At 41.2% G+C, this 21,859-nt stretch overlaps 1 protein-coding gene across 5 annotated transcripts in view; it reads left to right on the plus strand.

Moving 5' to 3' along the window:
• Positions 1–21,859, plus strand: part of LOC124282562 (rab11 family-interacting protein 4-like) — a 140,829-nt gene that overhangs the window by 86,077 nt on the left and 32,893 nt on the right. For all 5 annotated transcript variants that reach the window (XM_046718567.1, XM_046718568.1, XM_046718571.1 and 2 more), the window contains one exon: positions 11,461–11,604. In XM_046718567.1, coding sequence (XP_046574523.1) covers positions 11,461–11,604 — 144 coding nt within the window. The remainder of the gene's footprint in view (positions 1–11,460; positions 11,605–21,859) is intronic.

A 21,859-nucleotide genomic window follows, 5' to 3' on the forward strand; every position in this document is an offset into this window, starting at 1 on the left:
GGAGATTCTGGCCTAGCTAGGCTACTTCTTCCCCACCCTTGTTCTTATAACAAAAGGGGAAGATTCTGGCCTAGCTAGGTTACTTCTTCCGCACCCTTGCTTTTAGAATAAAAGGGGAAGATTCTGGCCTAGCTAGGTTACTTCTTCCCCACCCTTATTCTTATATCAAAAGGGGGAGATTCTGGCCTAGCTAGGTTACTTTTTCCCCACCCTTATTCTTATATCAAAAGGGGAAGATTCTGGCCTAGCTAGGTCACTTGTCCCCACCCTTGCTTTTAGATCAAAAGGGGGAGATTCTGGCCTAGCTAGGTTGCTTCTTCCAGACCCTTGTTCTTATATCAAAAGGGGGAGATTCTGGCCTAGCTAGGTTACTTCTTCCCCACCCTTATTCTTATAACAAAAGGGGAAGATTCTGGCCTAGCTAGGTCACTTGTCTCCATCCTTGCTTTTAGATCAAAAGGGGGAGATTCTGGCCTAGCTAGGTTACTTCTTCCCCACCCTTGTTCTTATATCAAAAGGGGGAGATTCTGGCCTAGCTAGGTTACTTCTTCCCCACCCTTATTCTTATATCAAAAGGGGAAGATTCTGGCCTAGCTAGGTCACTTGTCCCCACCCTTGCTTTTAGATCAAAAGGGGGAGATTCTGGCCTAGCTAGGTTACTTCTTCCAGACCCTTGTTCTTATATGAAAAGGGGAAGATTCTGGCCTAGCTAGGTCACTTGTCCCCACCATTGTTCTTATGTCAAATGGGGGAGATTCTGGCCTAGCTAGGCTACTTCTTCCGCACCCTTGCTTTTAGAATAAAAGGGGAAGATTCTGGCCTAGCTAGGTTACTTCTTCCCCACCCTTATTCTTATATCAAAAGGGGAAGATTCTGGCCTAGCTAGGTCACTTGTCCCCACCCTTGCTTTTAGATCAAAAGGGGGAGATTCTGGCCTAGCTAGGTTACTTCTTCCAGACCCTTGTTCTTATATGAAAGGGGAAGATTCTGGCCTAGCTAGGTCACTTCTGTCCCACCCTTGTTCTTATATCAAATGGGGAGATTCTGGCCTAGCTAGGCCACTTCTCCTCCACCTCTTGCTTTTTAGATCGTGCGGGGAGATTCTGGCCTAGCTAGGCTACTTCTTCCTTGCCACCCTTGTTCTTATATCAAAAGGTTGGAAGATTCTGGCCTAGCCCCCTTGCTTTTATATCAAAGGGGGAGATTCTGGCCTAGCTAGGGCTACTTCTTCCCCACCCTTGTTCTTATATCAAAAGGGGAGATTCTGGCCCAGCTAGGTCACTTCTTCCCCACCCTTGTTCTTATATCAAAGGGAGATTCTGGCCTAGCTAGGTTACTTCTTCCCACCCTTGTGTCTTATATCAAAGGGGAGATTCTGGCCTAGCTAGGTTGTTTCTTCCCACCCTTGTTCTTATATCGCTGGGGAGATTCTGGCCTAGCTAGGCTACTTCTTCCAGACCCTTGTTCTTATATCAAAAAGGGGAGATTCTGGCCTAGCTAGGTTACTTCTTCCCCACCCTTGTTCTTATATCGTGTTGGGAGATTCTGGCCTAGCTAGGCTACTTCTTCCCCACCCTTGTTCTTATATCAAAGGGGAGAGATTCTGGCCTAGCTAGGTCACTTCTTCCCCACCCTTATTCTTATATCAAAGGGGGAGATTCTGGCCTAGCTAGGGTTACTTCTTCCCACCCTTGTTCTTATATCAAAAGGGGAGATTCTGGCCTAGCTAGGTTACTTCTTCCCCACCCTTGTTCTTATATCAAAGGGGAGATTCTGGCCTTAGCTAGGCTACTTCTTCCCCCACCCTTGTTCTTATATCAAAAGGGGAGATTCTGGCCTAGCTAGGTGTACTTCTTCCCCACCCTTGTTCTTATATCAAAAGGGAGATTCTGGCCTAGCTTAGGCTACTTCTTCCCCACCCTTATTCTTATATCAAAGGGGAGATTCTGGCCTAGCTAGGTCACTTCCTCCCCACCCTTGCTTTTAGATCAAAGGGAGATTCTGGCCTAGCTAGGTTACTTCTTCCCCACCCTTATTCTTATATCAAAAGGGAAGATTCTGGCCCTAGCTAGGTCACTTGTCCCCACCATTGTTCTTATATCAAATGGGAGATTCTGGCCTTGAGCTAGGTTGTTTCTTCCCAAACCTTGTTCTTATATCAAAAGGGGAGATTCTGGCCTAGCTAGGTTACTTTTCCCCACCCTTGTTCTTATATCATCAAAGGGGAGATTCTGGCCTAGCTAGGTCTACTTGTTCCCACCCTTGTTCTTATATCAAAAAGGGGAGATTCTGGCCTAGCTAGGTTACTTTCCCACCCTGTTCTTATATGCAAAGGGAACGGCTTCTGGCCTAGCTAGGCTGCTTGTCCCCACCCTTGCTTTTAGATCAAAAGGGAGATTCTGGCCTAGCTAGGCTGCTTCTTCCAGACCCTTGTTCTTATATCGTTGGGAGATTCTGGCCTAGCTACCTAGGTTACTTCTTCCCCACCCCTTATTCTTATATCAAAGGGGAAGATTCTGGCCTAGCTAGGTCACTTCTTCCCCACCCTTGTTCTTTAGATCAAAAAAGGGGAGATTCTGGCCTAGCTAGGCTACTTCTTCCCCACCCTTGTTCTTATATCAAAAGGGAGATTCTGGCCTAGCTAGGTTACTTCTTCCCACCCTTGTTCTTATATCAAAGGGGGGAGATTCTGGCCTAGCTAGGTTACTTCTTCCCCACCCTTGTTCTTATATCAAAAGGAGATTCTGGCCTAGCTAGGTTTACTTCTTCCCACCCTTGTTCTTATATCAAAAAGGGGAGATTCTGGCCTAGCTAGGCTACTTCTTCCCCACCCTTGTTCTTATATCAAAGAGATTCTGGCCTACGCTAGGTTACTTCTCCCCCACCCTTGTTCTTATATCAAAAGGGGAGATTCTGGCCTAGCTAGGCTACTTCTTCCCAACCATTGTTCTTATATCAAAATGGAGATTCTGGCCTAGCTAGGCTACTTCTTCCCCACCCTTGTTCTTATATCAAAAGGAGAGATTCTGGCCTAGCTAGGCTACTTCTTCCCTACCATTGTTCTTATATCAAAAGGGGAGATTCTGGCCTAGCTAGGCTACTTCTTCCCCACCCTTATTCTTATATCAAAAGGGGAGATTCTGGCCTAGCTAGGCTACTTCTTCCCACCCTTGTTCTTATATCAAAAGGGAAGATTCTGGCTTTATATCAAAGGGGGAGATTCTGGCCTAGCTAGGCTGCTTTTCCCCACCATTGTTCTTATATCAAAGGGGAGATTCTGGCCTAGCTAGGCTTGCTTCTTCCCCACCCTTGTTCTTATATCAAAGGGGAGATTCTGGCCTAGCTACTCTGCCTTGCTTTTAGATCAAGGGGAATTCTTTTGGCTTTCCCCACCTGTTCAAAGAATATCAGAATTGGGAGGGAGATTCTGGCCTAGCTAGGCTACTTTTTCTTCCACCCTTGTTCTTATATCAAAGGGGAAGATTCTGGCCTAGCTAGGTCACTTGTCTCCATCCTTGCTTTTAGATCAAAAGGAGATTCTGGCCTAGCTAGTGGCTACTTTTCCCCACCCTTGTTCTTATATCAAAGGGGAGATTCTGGCCTAGCTAGGTTACTTCTTCCCCACCCTTATTCTTATATCAAAAGGGGAAGATTCTGGCCTAGCTAGGTCACTTGTCCCCACCCTTGCTTTTAGATCAAAAGGGGGAGATTCTGGCCTAGCTAGGTTACTTCTTCCAGACCCTTTGTTCTTATATGAAAGGGGAAGATTCTGGCCTAGCTAGGTCACTTGTCCCCACCATTGTTCTTATGTCAAATGGGGAGATTCTGGCCTAGCTAGGTTACTTCTTCCGCACCCTTGCTTTTAGAATAAAAGGGGAAGATTCTGGCCTAGCTAGGTTACTTCTTCCCCACCCTTATTCTTATATCAAAAGGGGAAGATTCTGGCCTAGCTAGGTCACTTGTCCCCACCCTTGCTTTTAGATCAAAAGGGGGAGATTCTGGCCTAGCTAGGTTACTTCTTCCAGACCCTTGTTCTTATATCAAAAGGGGGAGATTCTGGCCTAGCTAGGTCACTTGTTCCCCACCCTTATTCTTATATCAAAAGGGGAAGATTCTGGCCTAGCTAGGTCACTTGTCCCCACCCTTGCTTTAAGAATAAAAGGGGGAGATTCTGGCCTAGCTAGGTTACTTCTTCCAGACCCTTGTTCTTATATCAAAAGGGGGAGATTCTGGCCTAGCTAGGCTATTTCTTCCCCACCCTTGTTCTTATATCAAAAGGGGGAGATTCTGGCCTAGCTAGGCCACTTGTCCCTACCCTTGCTTTTAAATCAAAAGGGGGAGATTCTGGCCTTGCTAGGCTACTTCTTCCAGACCCTTGTTCTTATATCAAAAGGGGGAGATTCTGGCCTAGCTAGGTCACTTGTTCCCCACCCTTGCTTTTAGATCAAAAGGGGGAGATTCTGGCCTTAGCGGGGTTACTTCTTCCCCACCCTTGTTCTCATATGAAAAGGGGAAGATTCTGGCCTAGCTAGGTCACTTGTTCCCCACCCTTGGTTTTAGATCAAAAGGGGGAGATTCTGGCCTAGCGAGGTTACTTCTTCCCCACCCTTGTTCTTCATATGAAAAGGGGAAGATTCTGGCCTAGCTAGGCCACTTCTTCCCACCCCTTGTTCTTTGGGAAGATTTTGGCCTAGCTAGGACCCTTGCTTTAGAATAAAAGGGGGAGATTCTGGCCTAGCTAGGCTACTTCTTCCCACCCTTATTCTTATATCAAAAGGGGGAGATTCTGGCCTAGCTAGGTCACTTGTTCCCCACCCTTGCTTTTAGATCAAAAGGGGGAGATTCTGGCCTAGCTAGGTTACTTCTTCCCCACCCTTATTCTTATATCAAAAGGGGAAGATTCTGGCCTAGCTAGGTCACTTGTTCCCCACCCTTGCTTTTAGATCAAAAGGGGGAGATTCTGGTCTTGCTAGGCTACTTCTTCCGCACCCTTGCTCTTATTACCGACAGTAGTTTTGACTTATATTTTGGTACACTTTTTTACGAAATAGTCCATTTTTTGCCTCCCTCTAGGGTGTAGTGATTTGAATGCATACATGTTTGAACGGCATATATCTTTAAATCCATCCTGCTCCTGTTGCCAATCCTATGAAGACACATTGCATTAGTTCTTCATCTGTCCAAATCATGTCACCATAAAATGTAAACATTCAATCGCACATTTGAGGGGTAAATAAGATGTAATATACACAGGTTGCTTGCTCTCTTATCATGCTGTGTATTATCTAATATTTGTTATATTTATATATAAATGTAATGGAACATTATTCACATAAGCTTGTTTACTAATCCATAATCACTTTGGGTGAATAAAATATGATTCAGATATCCAAGGGCCAAGTATACCCCTTATCAAACCATGTCTTTTGAATTTCAAATAAGGCACTATAGTTGAATGATAGATGATACAACATTTGATATAGATATTGTGTTGGGTTGTTGTTGTGTTGAGGTTTACGTCTGCTTCCAACTGTTAAGTTGATGTCGCTGACGTGGATGCCATATTTAAAGCCATGAGTGAGGGAATAAAATTTTGAATGGATATGGACATCCAAGTAAAAACTGGGTATTTAGTTACAGTTTCAAATATAGTAATGATTTTGAGATAAGTCAGTTTTGAGTAAGTGGGAATAAGTAAATTATTGAAATATAAAAATAAGTAAATGATAATATAAAACAATAGTAATAGTATAATATCTTTGCTTTTATGCTTGCTTAAAAGCATAATAGCTATGTCTTGTTTTCATTTCTGACTTTTTCAAGATGGACATAAACATGAAAACGAGGTTGGGGAAGAAATAGCCTAGCTAGGCCATAATCTCCCTCTTTTGATATAAGAACAAGGGTTTGAAACAAGTAACAATTAAAGTTGATTCAAGGGTGGGGAAAGTTTGGCCTAGGACAATCTTTCCCCGGTGAAGATTGAGCCTAGGAGGGGGGGGGGGGAGAGAGAGAGAGAGAGAGAGAGAGAGAGTTTGGCCTAGGCTAAAGCTTCCCCGGGGAAACAAAGTGAAATAGGTCAATTATGTTTGCACCATTGTACCTATTTCAGCAACCATCTGAATATATTATTAACTCATCCTGCATTAAATATTGCACATTGCTCTTTCTAATGAAGTCTGAACTGGAAATGAATGATGATTTATATCTTAGCGTCCTTAGTACTCATGCTCAACATGACCTCCATGATATTCAGTGTTGGAAGACACGCCACCTCTATATCAATATTCTCTTCTTCACTACCTCAGAAGGATGTGAGAGACAATCACTTACCTAAGTTTCAAAGACTGATTTTCAAACAGTTTTGACTTTGTTTCGTGTTGTCCATCCTTTTAATCTCCAGACTTTAGTATTCAGCATATTCTATAGTTTGGCATGAAATGCATGTGGACCCGGTTTTTTGTAAATATCTCTTCATCCAATGACCCAATCGATCTCAAACTGTGCAAGTGGATGTTTTGTCAGACAACCTAATCACATTGTAAATCACCGATTGTATGCATTTGTATTAAAGACTCTGTCTATGTAACTGTCAACAAAATAAACAGCAGAATGCAGAAGGCTTGCAGAGGGAGGCAGCCAATGACCTGTAACAGCGGCAGTGTAGGGTCATAAAGGTAAATGCACGTGCAGTTCATGATAGTTACCTGTGCACTGCACAGTGATAGACCGTTTGGATCATTCACATTGACTACTTCTAGCTGTCATCATGAAAGCTTATTCAGATGATGCTAAACGTTTAATTAGCAATGTGTTTAATTTTTTTAAAAAAGAGAGCAAACGCAGCAAACCGATTTATAAGGTGTCGGATTACATGCAACGTACAACTATTGCTCTTGGCATGAAACAGAACATCGTGCTAACAATTGTGAAAAATAAACCAACAACCAATAAACAAAATCTTGTACAAAAAGGTAGGCATCCAAAGTTAGATTCTTTTGACATCAGGGTCATCAGCATAGCTGACCTACATTGACGAACGTTGACCTTTATGACCCAACACTGCCGCTGTTACAGGTCATTGGCTCCCTCCCTCTGCAAGCCTTCAGCATCCTGCTGTTTATTTTGTTGACAGTTACATAGACAGATTCTTTAATACAAATACATAAAATCGGTGATTTACAATGTGATTAGGTTGTCTGACAAAACATCCACTTGCACAGTTTGAGATCGATTGGGTCATTGGATGAAGAGATATTTACAAAAATCCGGGTCCACATGCATTTCATGCCAAACTATACACATGGTTGTAATTTCAATGCTTCTACAGAGGCTCATGGCGCTTTGTGTTGTCACCATTTTTTCCCTATTTGGCAAGTGGGGTAAATATTTTCTTGCCAGCATGATCTATGTTTAATATGAATGTTTTTGCATTTGTTGCGGTTTTCCATCATATGTTTGAGTAACTTAACTTATTTGGCAACAAAACATGCTTTTGCCTGCACTGTGACATCACATCACATCACAGTACAAATGTCTGCAGCTGCTCCTCGGTCAGGCATGTTCTCATAGCATCTCCAACTAGATATTTAATTTAGGACACCTCCCACTGACACTAGTGTTGTCCTTTGCAATTATTGATGCATGTTCATGTGAACACCCTACAGTCTGCATTGTCTCAACACCTGATTCGGGAAACCTAAGGGACCATGTTCTTCACATGATGTCTTCCTTGACTCCTCTAAGGAGGCAGATCCATCTGGCTGCTGCCACAGGTGATCCACAGTTTATTCAATTAATCAACGCCCTGCAACAAGACCATAGATCCAGTGGCTGAGCAAGTGGAGAGACAGAACATGCTTTCTACTCTGTGATGACAGGCACTTTCAGCGCCCTCCAGTCATGCTGAGGTTTGAGCAAAATCTGTTTTTCTCATGCCTGGGTCCTTGGTTTGTTTTTTTTGCTCCTTTCCAGTCTAACCCAAAAGATCACTTAACTAACAACGAGTTTCAGATTCCTTTGGCGCTACATTTGCTTGAAAGAACCAGACCTCTTACACATTGACAGCCAACCTGATCTATGGCTTCCAGTGTAGTTCAGTCTACTGCAGAACCCTTCCAGTCCACGCCTTCACTTCAAAATTCACACTTTGGTTAGCAGAAAGCACTAACAGTCAAGGGTTACTCAAGGAGAGCTGCCCTGGCCAAAGCCCGTGTCCATAGACCATCCACCTGGGACTATCTGATGACAAATGGACCTCCTTTCAGACATTCAGAGCGCTTCCAAGACTTGGTTATTCAGCAATTTACTTGGGTGGACAACTGAGAGCTATGTATGGCTGTTCACATGCACTGCTATTGCAGGCATCCACTGTACAAAAGACTAACCACATCAGGCAAGCCCGACATCAGAGCACTGGACTTCTCATGACAGATTTCTACCTCCTTACTGTAGTGTCAGTCCTGAGGAAAGTATGTGAAGACAGTAATGACAATGTGGGGCGGGGTCTCCTGATGATGGATGTAGTCATGGAGGTTATGCTGGCCATGAAGACACGACTAAATCATCATTCATTTCCAGTTACATCAGTAAGAGCAACATGCAATATGTAATGCAGGCTAAGTATGTAAGATAGACATAATACTCTGATTATGTAATTTATGGCCATGGCTAGGCCATCTTGCAAAATGTAATTACAGGTGGCATTGGTTTAATCAGTAGTGGGACCTACAGATGCTGGGATTTTTTGTAGTCCTTCATATTTTGGATCTTTTTGTATATTTTCTTAATCCCCAGGATGCACTAGGGACATGTATATCCCTATTATACAAATGTATCATTCATCTTTCATCGTATACTTATGAAAAGCAATAGCCACTTAATAATGAACAATGAAAAGTCTAATCCTGACAATATATTCCAGTGTTTTAAAATAACCTTCATGATGTAGATGTAAACTGATGTCCAGGAGTTGTGCATATTGTCCACATGAAAGTACACATTCATACAATCTGTTTATCTGTTCAGGACATTATTCAAATGTTAAAACCAGTAATTTCATGCTCTGTTGAAAGAGCATCAAATTCTGACTGAAAACCAAGATTTTGTATACCTTTAATGAAAACTAGGTGAGATATATACTAATCAACCAATTAATGTTGTCTTTCTCTGACATTACCAAATGCACGAAACAAACCAGGGCATCAATTAAAGAGGTGTCGTTATATCAGTCATTTCATTACATTTGAAGATAAGGCTGGTACTCTATTAATAATAGTGCTACAAATAGGGTAGAGGAATTGAAGAACAAACTGTAAGTTTTCATTGTATGAAAACTTGTGGAGAATTTTTTTGAAACGCACAACAATATTGCATACAACATTTCACAATTGAATTTACACCATTAGATAGGAAATTTAATGTTCCACGTATCTGTGTGATTTTATAGTCCTAGGTGGATCCAGTGCCATGCTAACGCAATTCTTGCACAATATTCAGATATTATGAAAATGTCCATCAGAAAATAAACTTAGCATCCCAGGGTTAAATATGTCCAATTCATCTACTTCACAGAAACTGTTAGACTGGGGTAGTATACTTTCTCATGTATGTGTCTCCAATTTGATGATATCAAATTTTGTTCAGATCGTTTGGATTTATTTGGTTTGGTTTGTCAACAGGCTTTATACAAGAAATATAATAACCAGGGCCCACTTGCACAGAACGATCTTAGTGCTACAATTATTGTAAATCCATAAGATCGCAATCTTAGGCTTCGGCTACAATCGCCATCGACTTGCACAAAGCGATTGTAGGCTAAGATCGTTGTAAGTTACAATTGAAACTTACAATTGGTCCGGACCAATTGTAAGGAGCTAAGATCATTGTAGTCTGTGACATAATGGTGTTCAAGTTTCACGCAAATAATCAGCTTTACGTTTGGAGATTGCTTTTATATTGCATAAAACTGTACTGTATGAATCGCCTCGACAGTTCAACACGGAAAATGCACAACCGATTTAACGTCGGATACATTGTTATTTGCTGTAGTGAACCACAGAACTATCGAGTCGATATCACAAAGTACTATTCCCACCCGATTCAATGTTGGAATAAGTGTGAAACAACATACCTTTTTGATAAGCAAGGAAGGATACTAGCAAATGGTGTCCGCATGCGAATAAACCATGGCCGTGACCTTTTCATTAACTCAAGAGCAGATAATTTTAGTTTATGGGCAAGATGGGAGTGGTTTCCCCTGGCCTATGCCGTTGCCGTAGTGTCTGTCATGCCCAATCGCAGAGCTCAAGATATTTTCTTTTCGGTGATGGAGTGATTTTGTCTTAGTTAATCATTAAAGTAATCAAAAATTAGATACAAGTTAACGTGCAAAATCAAGATTCAATTTTAATTTCACTTTTAGAAAAATATCTATCAACGCAATAGGGTCATATCATTAATATACTGTGAATAAGTATTTAACAACTGCTCTCTCGATATATTATTTGATATTCGTATTTCCCTGTCATGAATCCTTTACAACACTTCTGTAGCCATATTACATTTTCTTGTTATATTGTGAGAAAACCAATACTTCTATATATATATTATATACTTCCTATATTTAGGATTTTACACACACACAAAAAAAAAGGAAAAAAACCCAGCTGTGCATTAAACAATGTCTCATTGACAACCAGTGGTAAATCATGCATTTAGGTGTTATATCATAAGTAAATATTGTCGATATTTGATATATTATTATAATTTTCATAATTATTAAGTCACTAAATCTAGACCCAAATTTATGAATGTATTTTTTCGCAGTTCAATATTTTCATAAAACATGGGTAGGTATTTCCGTGGTTGAAATATCACATTCTCAGTTCATAAATCAAGACAGTTAAAATGTAGAAAAATATATGCTATCGTCCACGTGATCGTTTCCTCGAAGATTTCTTGGAATGTTTTTCATGAAAATTCTGCAAAGTGCGATTGAGGGAGGTATGTATTGTGTGCAGGGACCAGTATCACTCTCTATTTGCGCAGTATGCTATGCGCACTTGCAGACAACTAGACAGGAGTCGAGTTTAAGAAATTCGCACCTCCACTGTTGAAGAGTGCGATCTTAGCTAAGATCGCTATTTTAAATCCATGCGGTCTTACAATCGCGCTAAGATAGGCGTTGTACAAGTGGATGAGGGCAATTGTATGGTGATTGTAAAGTTGATTGTAAGGCCCTAAGATTGATTGTAACTAAGATTGCTCTGTGCAAGTGGGCCCAGGCTGACTGCCACTTTTAATCGTTTGATGTGTTTGTTGACAGTTGATGGTCTACATATCCATGTGAGCTGTTTGAGACTGTTGACTACATGACCAGTATTTATTTTGTCCTTATGGGTTACTGTGAGATTGATCAAAAGCTTGATAAAGATGAATTTGTGTATCTCTTTATACCAGCTCCTGGATGAACTTGGAAAAGAACTGGAAGACTTGCGCAGATACAAGATAGAACAGGAAACATTTCAAGGGCGGAAAGGAAGTGTGGGGGATCTACCAGCCCGCTATCAAGATCTGCAAACTGAATTACAGAAACTGAAAGAGGTACTAAAAATGTTTTCTGAGCACGTAAACATGATGATGTTTGATTGAAAATGGGAACTGGATCAGTAAATGAGCAATAACCTTCTTAATAATTAAGATTACAAATGATAAGAAGAATTATCTAACTAGTTTAGGTTTGTTATATAAAAACAAAATTGTCATAAAGTTACAAAAGTTTTGAAGGAAAGGTAAAATGGCAGTATTATTTTTTGTACCACTAAAACTTCAGAACTGCTACACATTTACACAAAACCAGTAAATCTCCCTGATTCATCAATAAATTCATGGGAAAGATTGTAAAACTTCATTGTACTATAGGCCCATGGCCTTGTGAGTACTGGAATGAAGATACATCAAGACACATCAGGGAAGGATGAAAACCCCAGTTCCGTGAACTGTAACACAGCACGGTTATATTTGACATCAAACATATAAAAAGAATAATATATACATTGGAAACTTTTCAGAAATTATGTAAATGAGTTTTGATAATTTGCCGTTCTTTTAGACCTTGCTCAGAAATGAAGCATACAACTTTATGGATGACAACTTATTATTTATTGCATAGAGTGACGTTTGGATGTAGAGTCTAACACCATTATCAAGTAAAGTGACTACAATCAAGTGATGAGAAGTATATATATGCATAGCATGTTATGACAAACAACAGACTGACATTAACCACCACATGTAACAAGTGGTATATGATTGGAGGAAGCCAGTTGGGGACTAAGAACAACAAATAGCACAGGTGATGAAGCCAGTATATAAAGGGAGGGGGATGGGGTGGGTCTAACATGTATATCAAGTTGTTGGAGTCAAGGAGAAAGCCTTGTGAGGTGCTGATCCTTGTCATATTATATATATCAATATCAGTCATTTCCATGTCCCAAAGTGGGTAGTTTTTATACACGTGCTGAAAGCAGCCAATTCTTAGAATATGTATTGCATCCCATGTTAAAGTGTGGAAACTTATTACCATTATACCCTATAAGTTTGTTCACAGCACTGAATTTTTAAACATTGGCCTGTCGGCATCATTTACTTAGCTATGTATGTCAATATTATATCACATGACAAGTATCACCTGGTGCTGAGTGGTTAAAAAAGGGTATGAAAACAGTTTCGGGTCACCTCTTAAAACTGTGTTCCATTCGTTGCAATGGTTCAAAGACATTTTTGTGTTCTTTCAGCAATGTACGACAATTCGTGGACATTTTATAGATCTATGCTTCTAAACTTGTACTTCAAGAAAATATATATTGGCAAAGTGGGCTGCAGGTGGGTGGGTGGTCCCAGTTTCAATGCCAAAGGCCCGTCCCGAGAGAAATGTCAGCTTCTATTAGCATTAGTGTGTCTCTTCGCCAAACGAAGGATTCATATTGAGGAGGACCCGGTTCTTTAAAACATGCTCCAATTGTTTGAGATCGAGGATATTCTGAGATAACACATATCTACGAAATGGGATTTATCAGTCATCTGATTAGGATTTAAGAACTACAGTTTGCTCTATCCCCATCTATAGTGTAAGTAAACTTTTGCCCTGAACTATTATAGTTAAAGTACAAGGAACATAGTACATTATAGATGGGGCTAGAGCGAACTGTATTTTTTCTCGAAGATGCCAAATCTAATACTTACCAACGATTAATCTAAGGCAGAAAACCAACGGATAATTGACGGTGTCGGTGACCTAAATAAACTATCTTCTTTCAGGGCAAGCTGGCATGCTATCCAATTCATGGGTCTTGAAAAACAAAGAAACAAACACACAGAGACACGCACTCATGCACGCACGTATGCACACACGCACACACACCTGTTAAGACGCATATTACCAGGAAACATGGTATGGGATAGTTATACTGTAGGAGACTGTACAAGGTAATGACAACTGACATGCATCTTGGTTTTGTTTACCAAAGGTACGTTTGATAACGAGGCGGCAGATGAGTGGCATAGTGACGTCAATACAGTTTGACGTAATGCAAAAAGTCTGCTTTATCGCCTGATAAGGTGCTGACGGCGCCTTTCATCTTTTAGCGAAATGCTTCTTAGAATACTACATCATCCTTTTGAATCTTATCTGGAAAGCACCTTTATCACACCTGACATGGAAGACTACCTTCCTTCATGGCCTTAGCTATGGCCTCTAGTATTTGCATAAGACAGACTCTTTTTCGCTGTGGGTGCCTCTTTGGTTATCTTGCCAAGAAACAATCAGACAATGTTATTACCAAGAGCATTTTCACGGCGTGGATCAAGAAACCTAATATAAACTTGTGATGGCAGAGGAGATCAGCCTCCATCTTATAGATCTCTACGTCCACACCGATACGAGCCATTACTCTGTCCTTCAAAGACCATTCACTGGAATAGATCATGTCAGCCTGCCAGTGGACATCTTCTGACACATTTACATCAATATATTTTTGGAGATGTTGCTCAGGAAGTACAAGGACTACCTGACTTGGGGTCCTTGGTCATCACTTCAGTCTATCCTTTCCGCCTAGCCTCTTTCTGGGGGAGAAAAAGGGGAATGAGGAACTCAGTTATCAGTTGGGGAAGTAATTGTTTTCCTTATGATTTCAATGTTAATCATGGATGAACACCCTCTGATGGGACAACTGCATGGACAACCATCACAACTGAAGGTGAGTTACCATTTCAACTCAGACCTCAGGTTGGTTGTTGTGAACTTTGAAATACTTCTTGCTGCAAAACATGAGTTTATTGCCACAATTGGACTACGGCTAAATAACAAACGGGTTAGATCAAGTCAGAGATGCAACTCCGTTGTCACAAGTGAGTGGACAAGATTTAAACAGGAAGTGACATCATAATGACATCATCAGAAATACTATTGACTGGAAATGACATCATCGTCAACAATTACAAAAAATACAGCAGCATGGATTCTCAAGTGTTGGCACAACAGCCAAACTAAATTGTCTTATCAGTTAACATACAATCACTGTTTGTTTAAGGTTGTCTTCCTAACATGTATTGGGGGTACATCGGACCCACCAAACCTATGTGAGTTTAGACAGTCAAGTGTTAGGGGACGTAGTCATAAGAATTTTGAACATTATCAACAGTGATAATAAGTCTTAGAACACTACCTCTAACGCTTGTCTTTGTGATGGCCCACCCCTCCAAACCCCAGCAATCCCAGAGTACATTATTTCAGGTGCCCTAGAAAAAATGAGGACTTCCCTGCACTTCTGAAAGATGAGATAACTCCTGCAGATAACGCTTAGAGGAGCACCAGGAAGAATGAACATAAATCTGTGGACTTTCATTCAAGCTAAACCTGTGGATTTAGAACAATTTGGTGGATCACCATTAGAGGCTTCCCACATTCATTTGGGGAAAGAATAAAGTGACATATCATAGTCAAACTACAACAAATATGACTTTCAATGTATGAAGCTAACTTTGGTTTCAAAGGGCCAGTAAACTGATTGTTGTTGCTGTGAATGACAGTGAGTTGGTGCAATCACTTCACACACGAGTTACCTGAAATCATTGTAAACGGTAATGAAAGAACAGTGTAAGGAACATACATACTTTACCCAACTGGTTTCTTTTTTTGAAATTTGGATGAGAATCTGTTATGTTACTTCATGGAATATTGTACAACAAAATATAAGATAAGAGAATACTTTTTAGCCGGAAAGGGAATTTAGTGTCCATCAGAGTTAGAACATACAAACACAGCATTGTAGACATGAGCAAACAACAATGACATTAAATGTGTAGTTAAGACAAAAGAAAAATACATTATTTATATGGCAAACATCTAAAAATAAATATACTGAGAGAGAAACGTTAAGATTTGTTGAAAAAGGCTATACTAACTGGTATAAAAGAGTGTTTACTTCTCTTTGACTTAAAGGGCAACTTTACACGAAAATTAACGTTTTTGTCTTGCACTTTTTCGTCATAAAAAGCTTTTGGCAAGTAGTTTTATAGCCCAAACAGTACATGTATCAGAAGTAACTAATATATTTTTTGCATTATATCGATTCAAATATTCCAAATTAACCGAGAGTTATATGTCCATAATAAACACACCATGGCTTACGTCCCTTGGAAATGACGTCATTGGTGCCAGACTGATAAACGAATGACGTTGCTAGAACTTATTAGACCCATTTCACGTGGTGCAGGTATAGGTGTGGTTCTTGTGTCTCGATACGCAGGCTACTATTTTCATCCAGCTGTTGCCTAGACGTATGCTGGCTATATGGTCAGTTCCACACTGTGATGACGTTGCAGTTTGAAAAAACATATACATTGTGCAAAAAATGTTACTACCTAACCAAATTGTCGGTTGTCTTTCTAACAGTATCTTTTTTTCACAAAAACTAAAACGCCTATGCACTACATCTAGCTTGCCATCGGTGAATGTGCCGGCATTCTACGTTTGCTACTTAATTCCTACATAAATCGTTATGATATATGTCCCTCCTCTTCCACCTTCACTTTGATGTCAAAACCATATTCAAAATCCAATTTGCAGGTTTGAATTCCGTTTATAATTCGTTTTTTCTATGATATCATCCGCTCATTGTAGATCAAATATACTGAAAATTACATGCATCGTAAATCTCGCCAGTTTTGATACATTATTAAATCACCATTCACTCCGTTTTGCGTAATTTATAGTATGTCTTAATTCAAATGTCAAATTTTACTGGGAGAATTGAATTTAAAAGAAGAAAAACGTATGATTGTGATCAGTGGTAGTTTTGTTGTTGTTGTTTGATCATTCTGAAACATTGTCGATGAACCGAGAATCGCTGAGAATGTTTTGGAAAATTACCGTCAAAGTGGATTTTCAGCCATATTGCAGTGTGTTTATAAAATCACGTCACGTGTGTTGGTTATGTTTCCCCATAAAATCAGTTGTATAATTCAACACCATCTTCCTTACATGAATCCCTGAATTCCTCATACAGTTCAAAATAAACTGACAAATGGACTCTGTCACCAATATGAAGTGTTTCAGTGAAATCTAACGAAATATATAAGATATCGTGACTGGGAAAGGACCACTTGTTTGAAATGTAAACAAAGCCAATCTCAATTATAACGTAAGCATTCCCTCTGGATTATGGTAGCCTTATTCCTGTTGATTCACAGAATACATACAGAAAATCAAAAGAAATTTTAACACTAAGTCATAGTTATTCCTAGTGGTATACCTAATCTACCCCTGAGTTATCTCCCTTGATCCTGATGTCACTGTATTGTTCTTCTAGAACCCTTCATAATTTTTCTGTATGGTCCACACGCTGCGTGGCGTGCAGAGAATCGAGTGAAATTTTCATTTCATATCAAGTCTTCAATTCTTCATATATAGGTCAGTTACAAATCGCATTCCATTTAATATTCAATCACATTGCTGTTTTGCATTTATATTATATATATTTCCAAAGTATTGAGGATCTGAAGTTTTCCCACCCTTTTTGATTGACAAATATGGTGCTGAGCAAATGTTTACAATTTCAGAAATTCATGGCGGATGTTGATCCCCACTCTCTGTGTGCTTCCTGTTATGAAGGCTTACCTTGCTCCATATCGGATCGATGCTTATTGTGTCAGGAAATGTTGGAAGAAGATTGGTTGTTGATGGACAAATCTCGTTCCATAGTTAGGAAGCGTAAACATTCAGGGATCTCCGCCTTTATCTATAAAATCTGAACCGAAGTCTCGTTCTAGATCTAAATCAAAAACCTCTCCCCAGTTGGATATAGCTGCGTTCTCAGAACTTTTGGCGGGATTTAAATCTGATATCCAGGCGGTCATGGATAAATCTGTACGGGATTGAAGATGAGGAATGACGAAAAATTTGATCGCCTGTCAAAACATTTGGAAGATCCCTTATTACCCGGCAAGACGGCTGACGGCTTGGTGGTCGATGGCAAGAGCCGGGAGCCAAAGTCCCTTCCTACGGAAACCAAGGGTGCAATGACTGGGAAAGCCGGTTATCACGCCCTGGCATACGTAGGAGGCCGGTCCCCTCAGGGGGAGAAGCCTAGGGCTTCAAGCGACGGGGATGGAGTCGGCCTAGCCGGCTCCGGATCTGGGGTGACCGTGGCTCAGGCCACACACCCTGCATCCTTTGTCCCCGGGAGCCAGTCATCCGTGGCTGCTCCCTGTCGCATACAGCCTGCTACCTTCTCCCACGGGGGAGACCGGGCGGCTAGGGTTTCACGGATCTGACTCGGCTCAGACGGCACGTGATTCCCGCCCAGGCTCAAGCCAGGCCACTAGGTCGGCTGCTATGGATAATGGTGTATCAACCCAGCAGTCTGATTTGCACGGGCCTAGCGGTTCAGAGGACACGGCTACGGACCCGCAAGGTTATTTTGACACGGACAATCCGCCCTTAATTCCGTTGTGTCTGATGTGACGGATCTTTTTCACATGAGTTTTCCATGAAAGAAGGCTTGTTGACGGTACAACCTATGGACATGTCAGCACAGGATTTTAAGCCGGGCTGGTCATTTAAAGAAAAGCTGGAACTTTTACACGGACATTATCCTAATATTCTACCACCACCGTCAGATGAACAGGAGATAGATATTCCCGTGGAACTCGGATTATCAGGTTGCCTTCCCCTGGAACGGATGCCCAGGCTGTCATTACCAAATTCATCATCACTTAAGAAAGTGTTGGAGAATTACAACTTAGGCCTCTCTAAGGCTAAGAACTTGAATTCTTTGCCTAGGGTTTCTCATAAACCCATTTATTCCATTCATGATCGTGTTATCCCAGCCAATCAACCAAGTTTAGACAAGGACTTCAAACAGTTACAGGATGCTAGAGGCTCTCGTGAATATGCACCGTTCTGTACCTTCAAGAATTGTAAGGAATTGGATACGGCAGCCCGTTCGGCGATTGATACCCTATCTTATTCAAACTGGTTTTCTGCGGAGTTCGTGCCTTGCTCCCACCGTTTTCAAGATTATACAGGAGTTAAGAAAGACACTTTGATTTCCATGAATGCTCAAGAGGTGGCGTTAAGCGCATTCGCTTTCTGGGCGATCAGTCCTTAGCCAATGCGATGGCGACTTCAAGTGAATATATTGGGACGACTTACAGCTATTGAGCCGGATACAGCAGCTAGATTCAGTGAGGAATTTACCGGATGTTTCAAGGGATTTTCTATTGCACCAGCCCTTGGAATCTGATAACACCTTTAATGGACAATGTCAACAGGCTAATGTCAATGTCAATGGAAGCTAGAGATGCCTTGACGCTTGAGGAACTTGAATCAACGCTTAAGGCCGGCTCTTTATTTCCAAAATAGAGGAAGGGCTGACACTAGATCTAGAAGAGGTTCCAGTGTTACGTCTCGTTCTGCTCCATCTTCATCAAGTCGTAGTCAGAACTTTCAGAGATCTGCCTTTGATCGGGCTTCGGATTCAAGAGCGTGTTCTATAAATGTGGCTGTTACTAAAGGCTCATCCTCATCTAGGGGTAGAGGTAGGGGAGGTAGATCTTTTCGTGGATCAAGATCAACTTCCAAGAAATATTGACTCAAGTTTCATTGTTCAGCGTTCTCTTCCTTACTTAATTGGAAACGCCCCTCAAAATGATATTGGATTTGGAATTTGTATGTCCGTGACACAATCTCCAGTAGGGGCAGATTGGTCCAATACTTAGACAATTGGAAACTAATAACATCAGACGAGTGGGTCCTGTCTGTAGTGAGAAGGGGTTTATTCTTGCTTGGCACAAGCAACCTCCAGTGACTTGTTTTCCATAGGGTCGCCGGTTTTGTCTTCAAGGCCAGCGCTTTAGCGGGGGCAAACTTAGCAATAAATCAGCTACTGGAGAAACGGGCAATCATAGAACTTCCTCCAGGGATCAGACATGGGTTTTATTCACCGGTATTCCTTGTCCCCAAGAAAGATTCAGACAAAATGCGATGATAATAGACTTGAAAGTGTTGAACAAGCTATTTTTGAGGGAAACCGCCAAAGTTCAGGATGAAATCAATTGCAAACCTACGCACCTTGATTCGTCAGGATTCCAAGTTTATAAGTATAGATCTAAAGGATGCGTATTGTCATATCCCTATTCATCCAAGATCTCGCGAAATACCTAAGATTTGCGGTGAACGGTCGCAGGTTTCAGTTCAGGGTGCTGCCGTTCGGGATATCTCTAGTGCCGTGGTTGTTCACAAAAATAATCTCCTGAATTCTGGCTTTTCTTCATCAACGAAGGATTGCGATACATGGCTATCTGAACAATTTCTTGGCAAGGAATGTGGTGACAGCGGTTCTCATGAAGCAAACCAACTTTATAATCCACGTGTTTACACATCTGGGTCTAATAGTTCATCCTACCAAGTCAGAACTGGTCCCTTCTACGAGAATCAAGTTTCTGGGAGCAATCTTGGACTCAAGAGCAGGCCAAGATATCAGCCAAGATAATTAATATGTTACAGACGCCAACTGCATCAGTTCGTTCTTGGATGTCCCTTCTAGGATCTCTCACTTCAATCCAGGATTATACTGTAAGAGGAAGACTAAGGTTGAGAATCCCGCAGATCTGGCTCAACCAGTCTCGGATGGAGGACTTGGAACTGCTCATAGCCTGTCCAGACAGAGTCCGAAGGGAGATATTATGGTGGACATGAATGTGTTGCCAGGAGTTTCATTACGGCCCCTCGCATCGGATCTGACACTTTATGCGGATGCCTCGAACACGGTTTGGGGTGCACATGGACATTTGGCAAATTCAAGGTGTGTGGAATCTGTTAGAGGTGAATCTGCATATAAACTGTCGGAGATGTTAGCACTGTTGAAAGCAATTAGTTGCTTGGCTTAATCGCTTGTACGAAGAAGAGTCTCATGTTAGTGTCGGACAATTCTACGGTAGTGGCATACATCAACAAACAGGGAGGTACCAAATCTCAACAGCTCCTCGATCACTCAGGATCTGTATCAAGCAGTGGACACTATAAATTGTTTAATCAGTGCCACATTCCAGGTCGGAAGAATATCCTAGCCGGACTCATTATCTCGACAGGACAGAGTGATCTCGAATCGAATGGACTCTCAAGGAAGAGGCATTCGATTTGATAGGACAGAAGTGGAAAATTCCAAACATAGATTTATTTATGACGCCGGATACCAACGCTTGTGAGTCCAGTACGGATCCATTGGCATGGGCAGTCGGCATCTATCCATATCATGGGAGGGATGATAGCCTATGTGTTTCCTCCGCTCAAACGCGAATCCCAGAGGTTCTGTTAAAAATTCAACATTTCGACTGGCACCAGCGTGGCCTGCCAGACCTTGGTTTCCCACCCTACTAAAACTATTAGTGGACAAACCTCTACGCCTTCCGTTGTGGCACAATCTAATCAGTCAACCCAAGTCAAACAGAGTTCACACGAATGTCAGGCAACTAGCTACTACACGTGATGGAAGCTATCTCAAGGTCACTCAGGAAACAGGGATTTACGTTTCAAGCTACCAGAGCTATTTCAGAATCCGCTAGACATTCCACAGCTGCCTTGTACGACGCTAAGTGGCTTTTACTTTATTCATCCAGTGGAGATGAGAGTGTGGAATCTTGGATGTACCTGTCACCATTCCAGTGATAGCGGATTTTATCTTGTTCCTAAGAGAACAGAAACATTTGAAGCAAAATACTATTGAGGGATATTGATCAGCTATTGCTTCAGTCATGGATGTTCAAGGTTTATCTGTGGGCTCGGCTACATCGCTTCACAAAATGATCAGATCTTTTTCAGATTAAGGATATATCGCCTCCAACGATATTTCCTAAGTGGGATTTAACGTTAGTACTTCAATCTCTTCAAAATGTCCTTATGAGCCTATGCAGGATGCTTCTAAAAAGTACCTGGCATTTAAGACGGCTTTTCTTTTGGCATTTGCAACAGCTTCCAGAGTGTAGGAATTACATGCTATAGACTTTAAATCCATCACTTTTTCGAAGGATATAAACAGATAACTTTTAGAACTGTGCCGGAGTTCATTGCCAAGAATCAAACTTCAGCTTGTGGTCCTTTGGGACATAGGATATATCAGATACCTCAGGTTCCTACCTCTACCTCTAGATCGGATAGGACTAGACTTTTTGTGTCCCCGTATGTGCCTTAGCTGGTACATTCAGCGCACTTTGACGCTTAGACAAAATCAAAAGTCGCGAGACTGTTTGTTTCATGTAAAACAAATGTAGACTCCGAGAGATATCCAAGAATACCATA

The sequence above is a fragment of the Haliotis rubra genome, unplaced genomic scaffold, assembly GCF_003918875.1.
Source record: "Haliotis rubra isolate DU_JTF1 unplaced genomic scaffold, ASM391887v1 Scf30, whole genome shotgun sequence".
Classification (NCBI taxonomy): Eukaryota; Metazoa; Mollusca; class Gastropoda; order Lepetellida; family Haliotidae; genus Haliotis; species Haliotis rubra.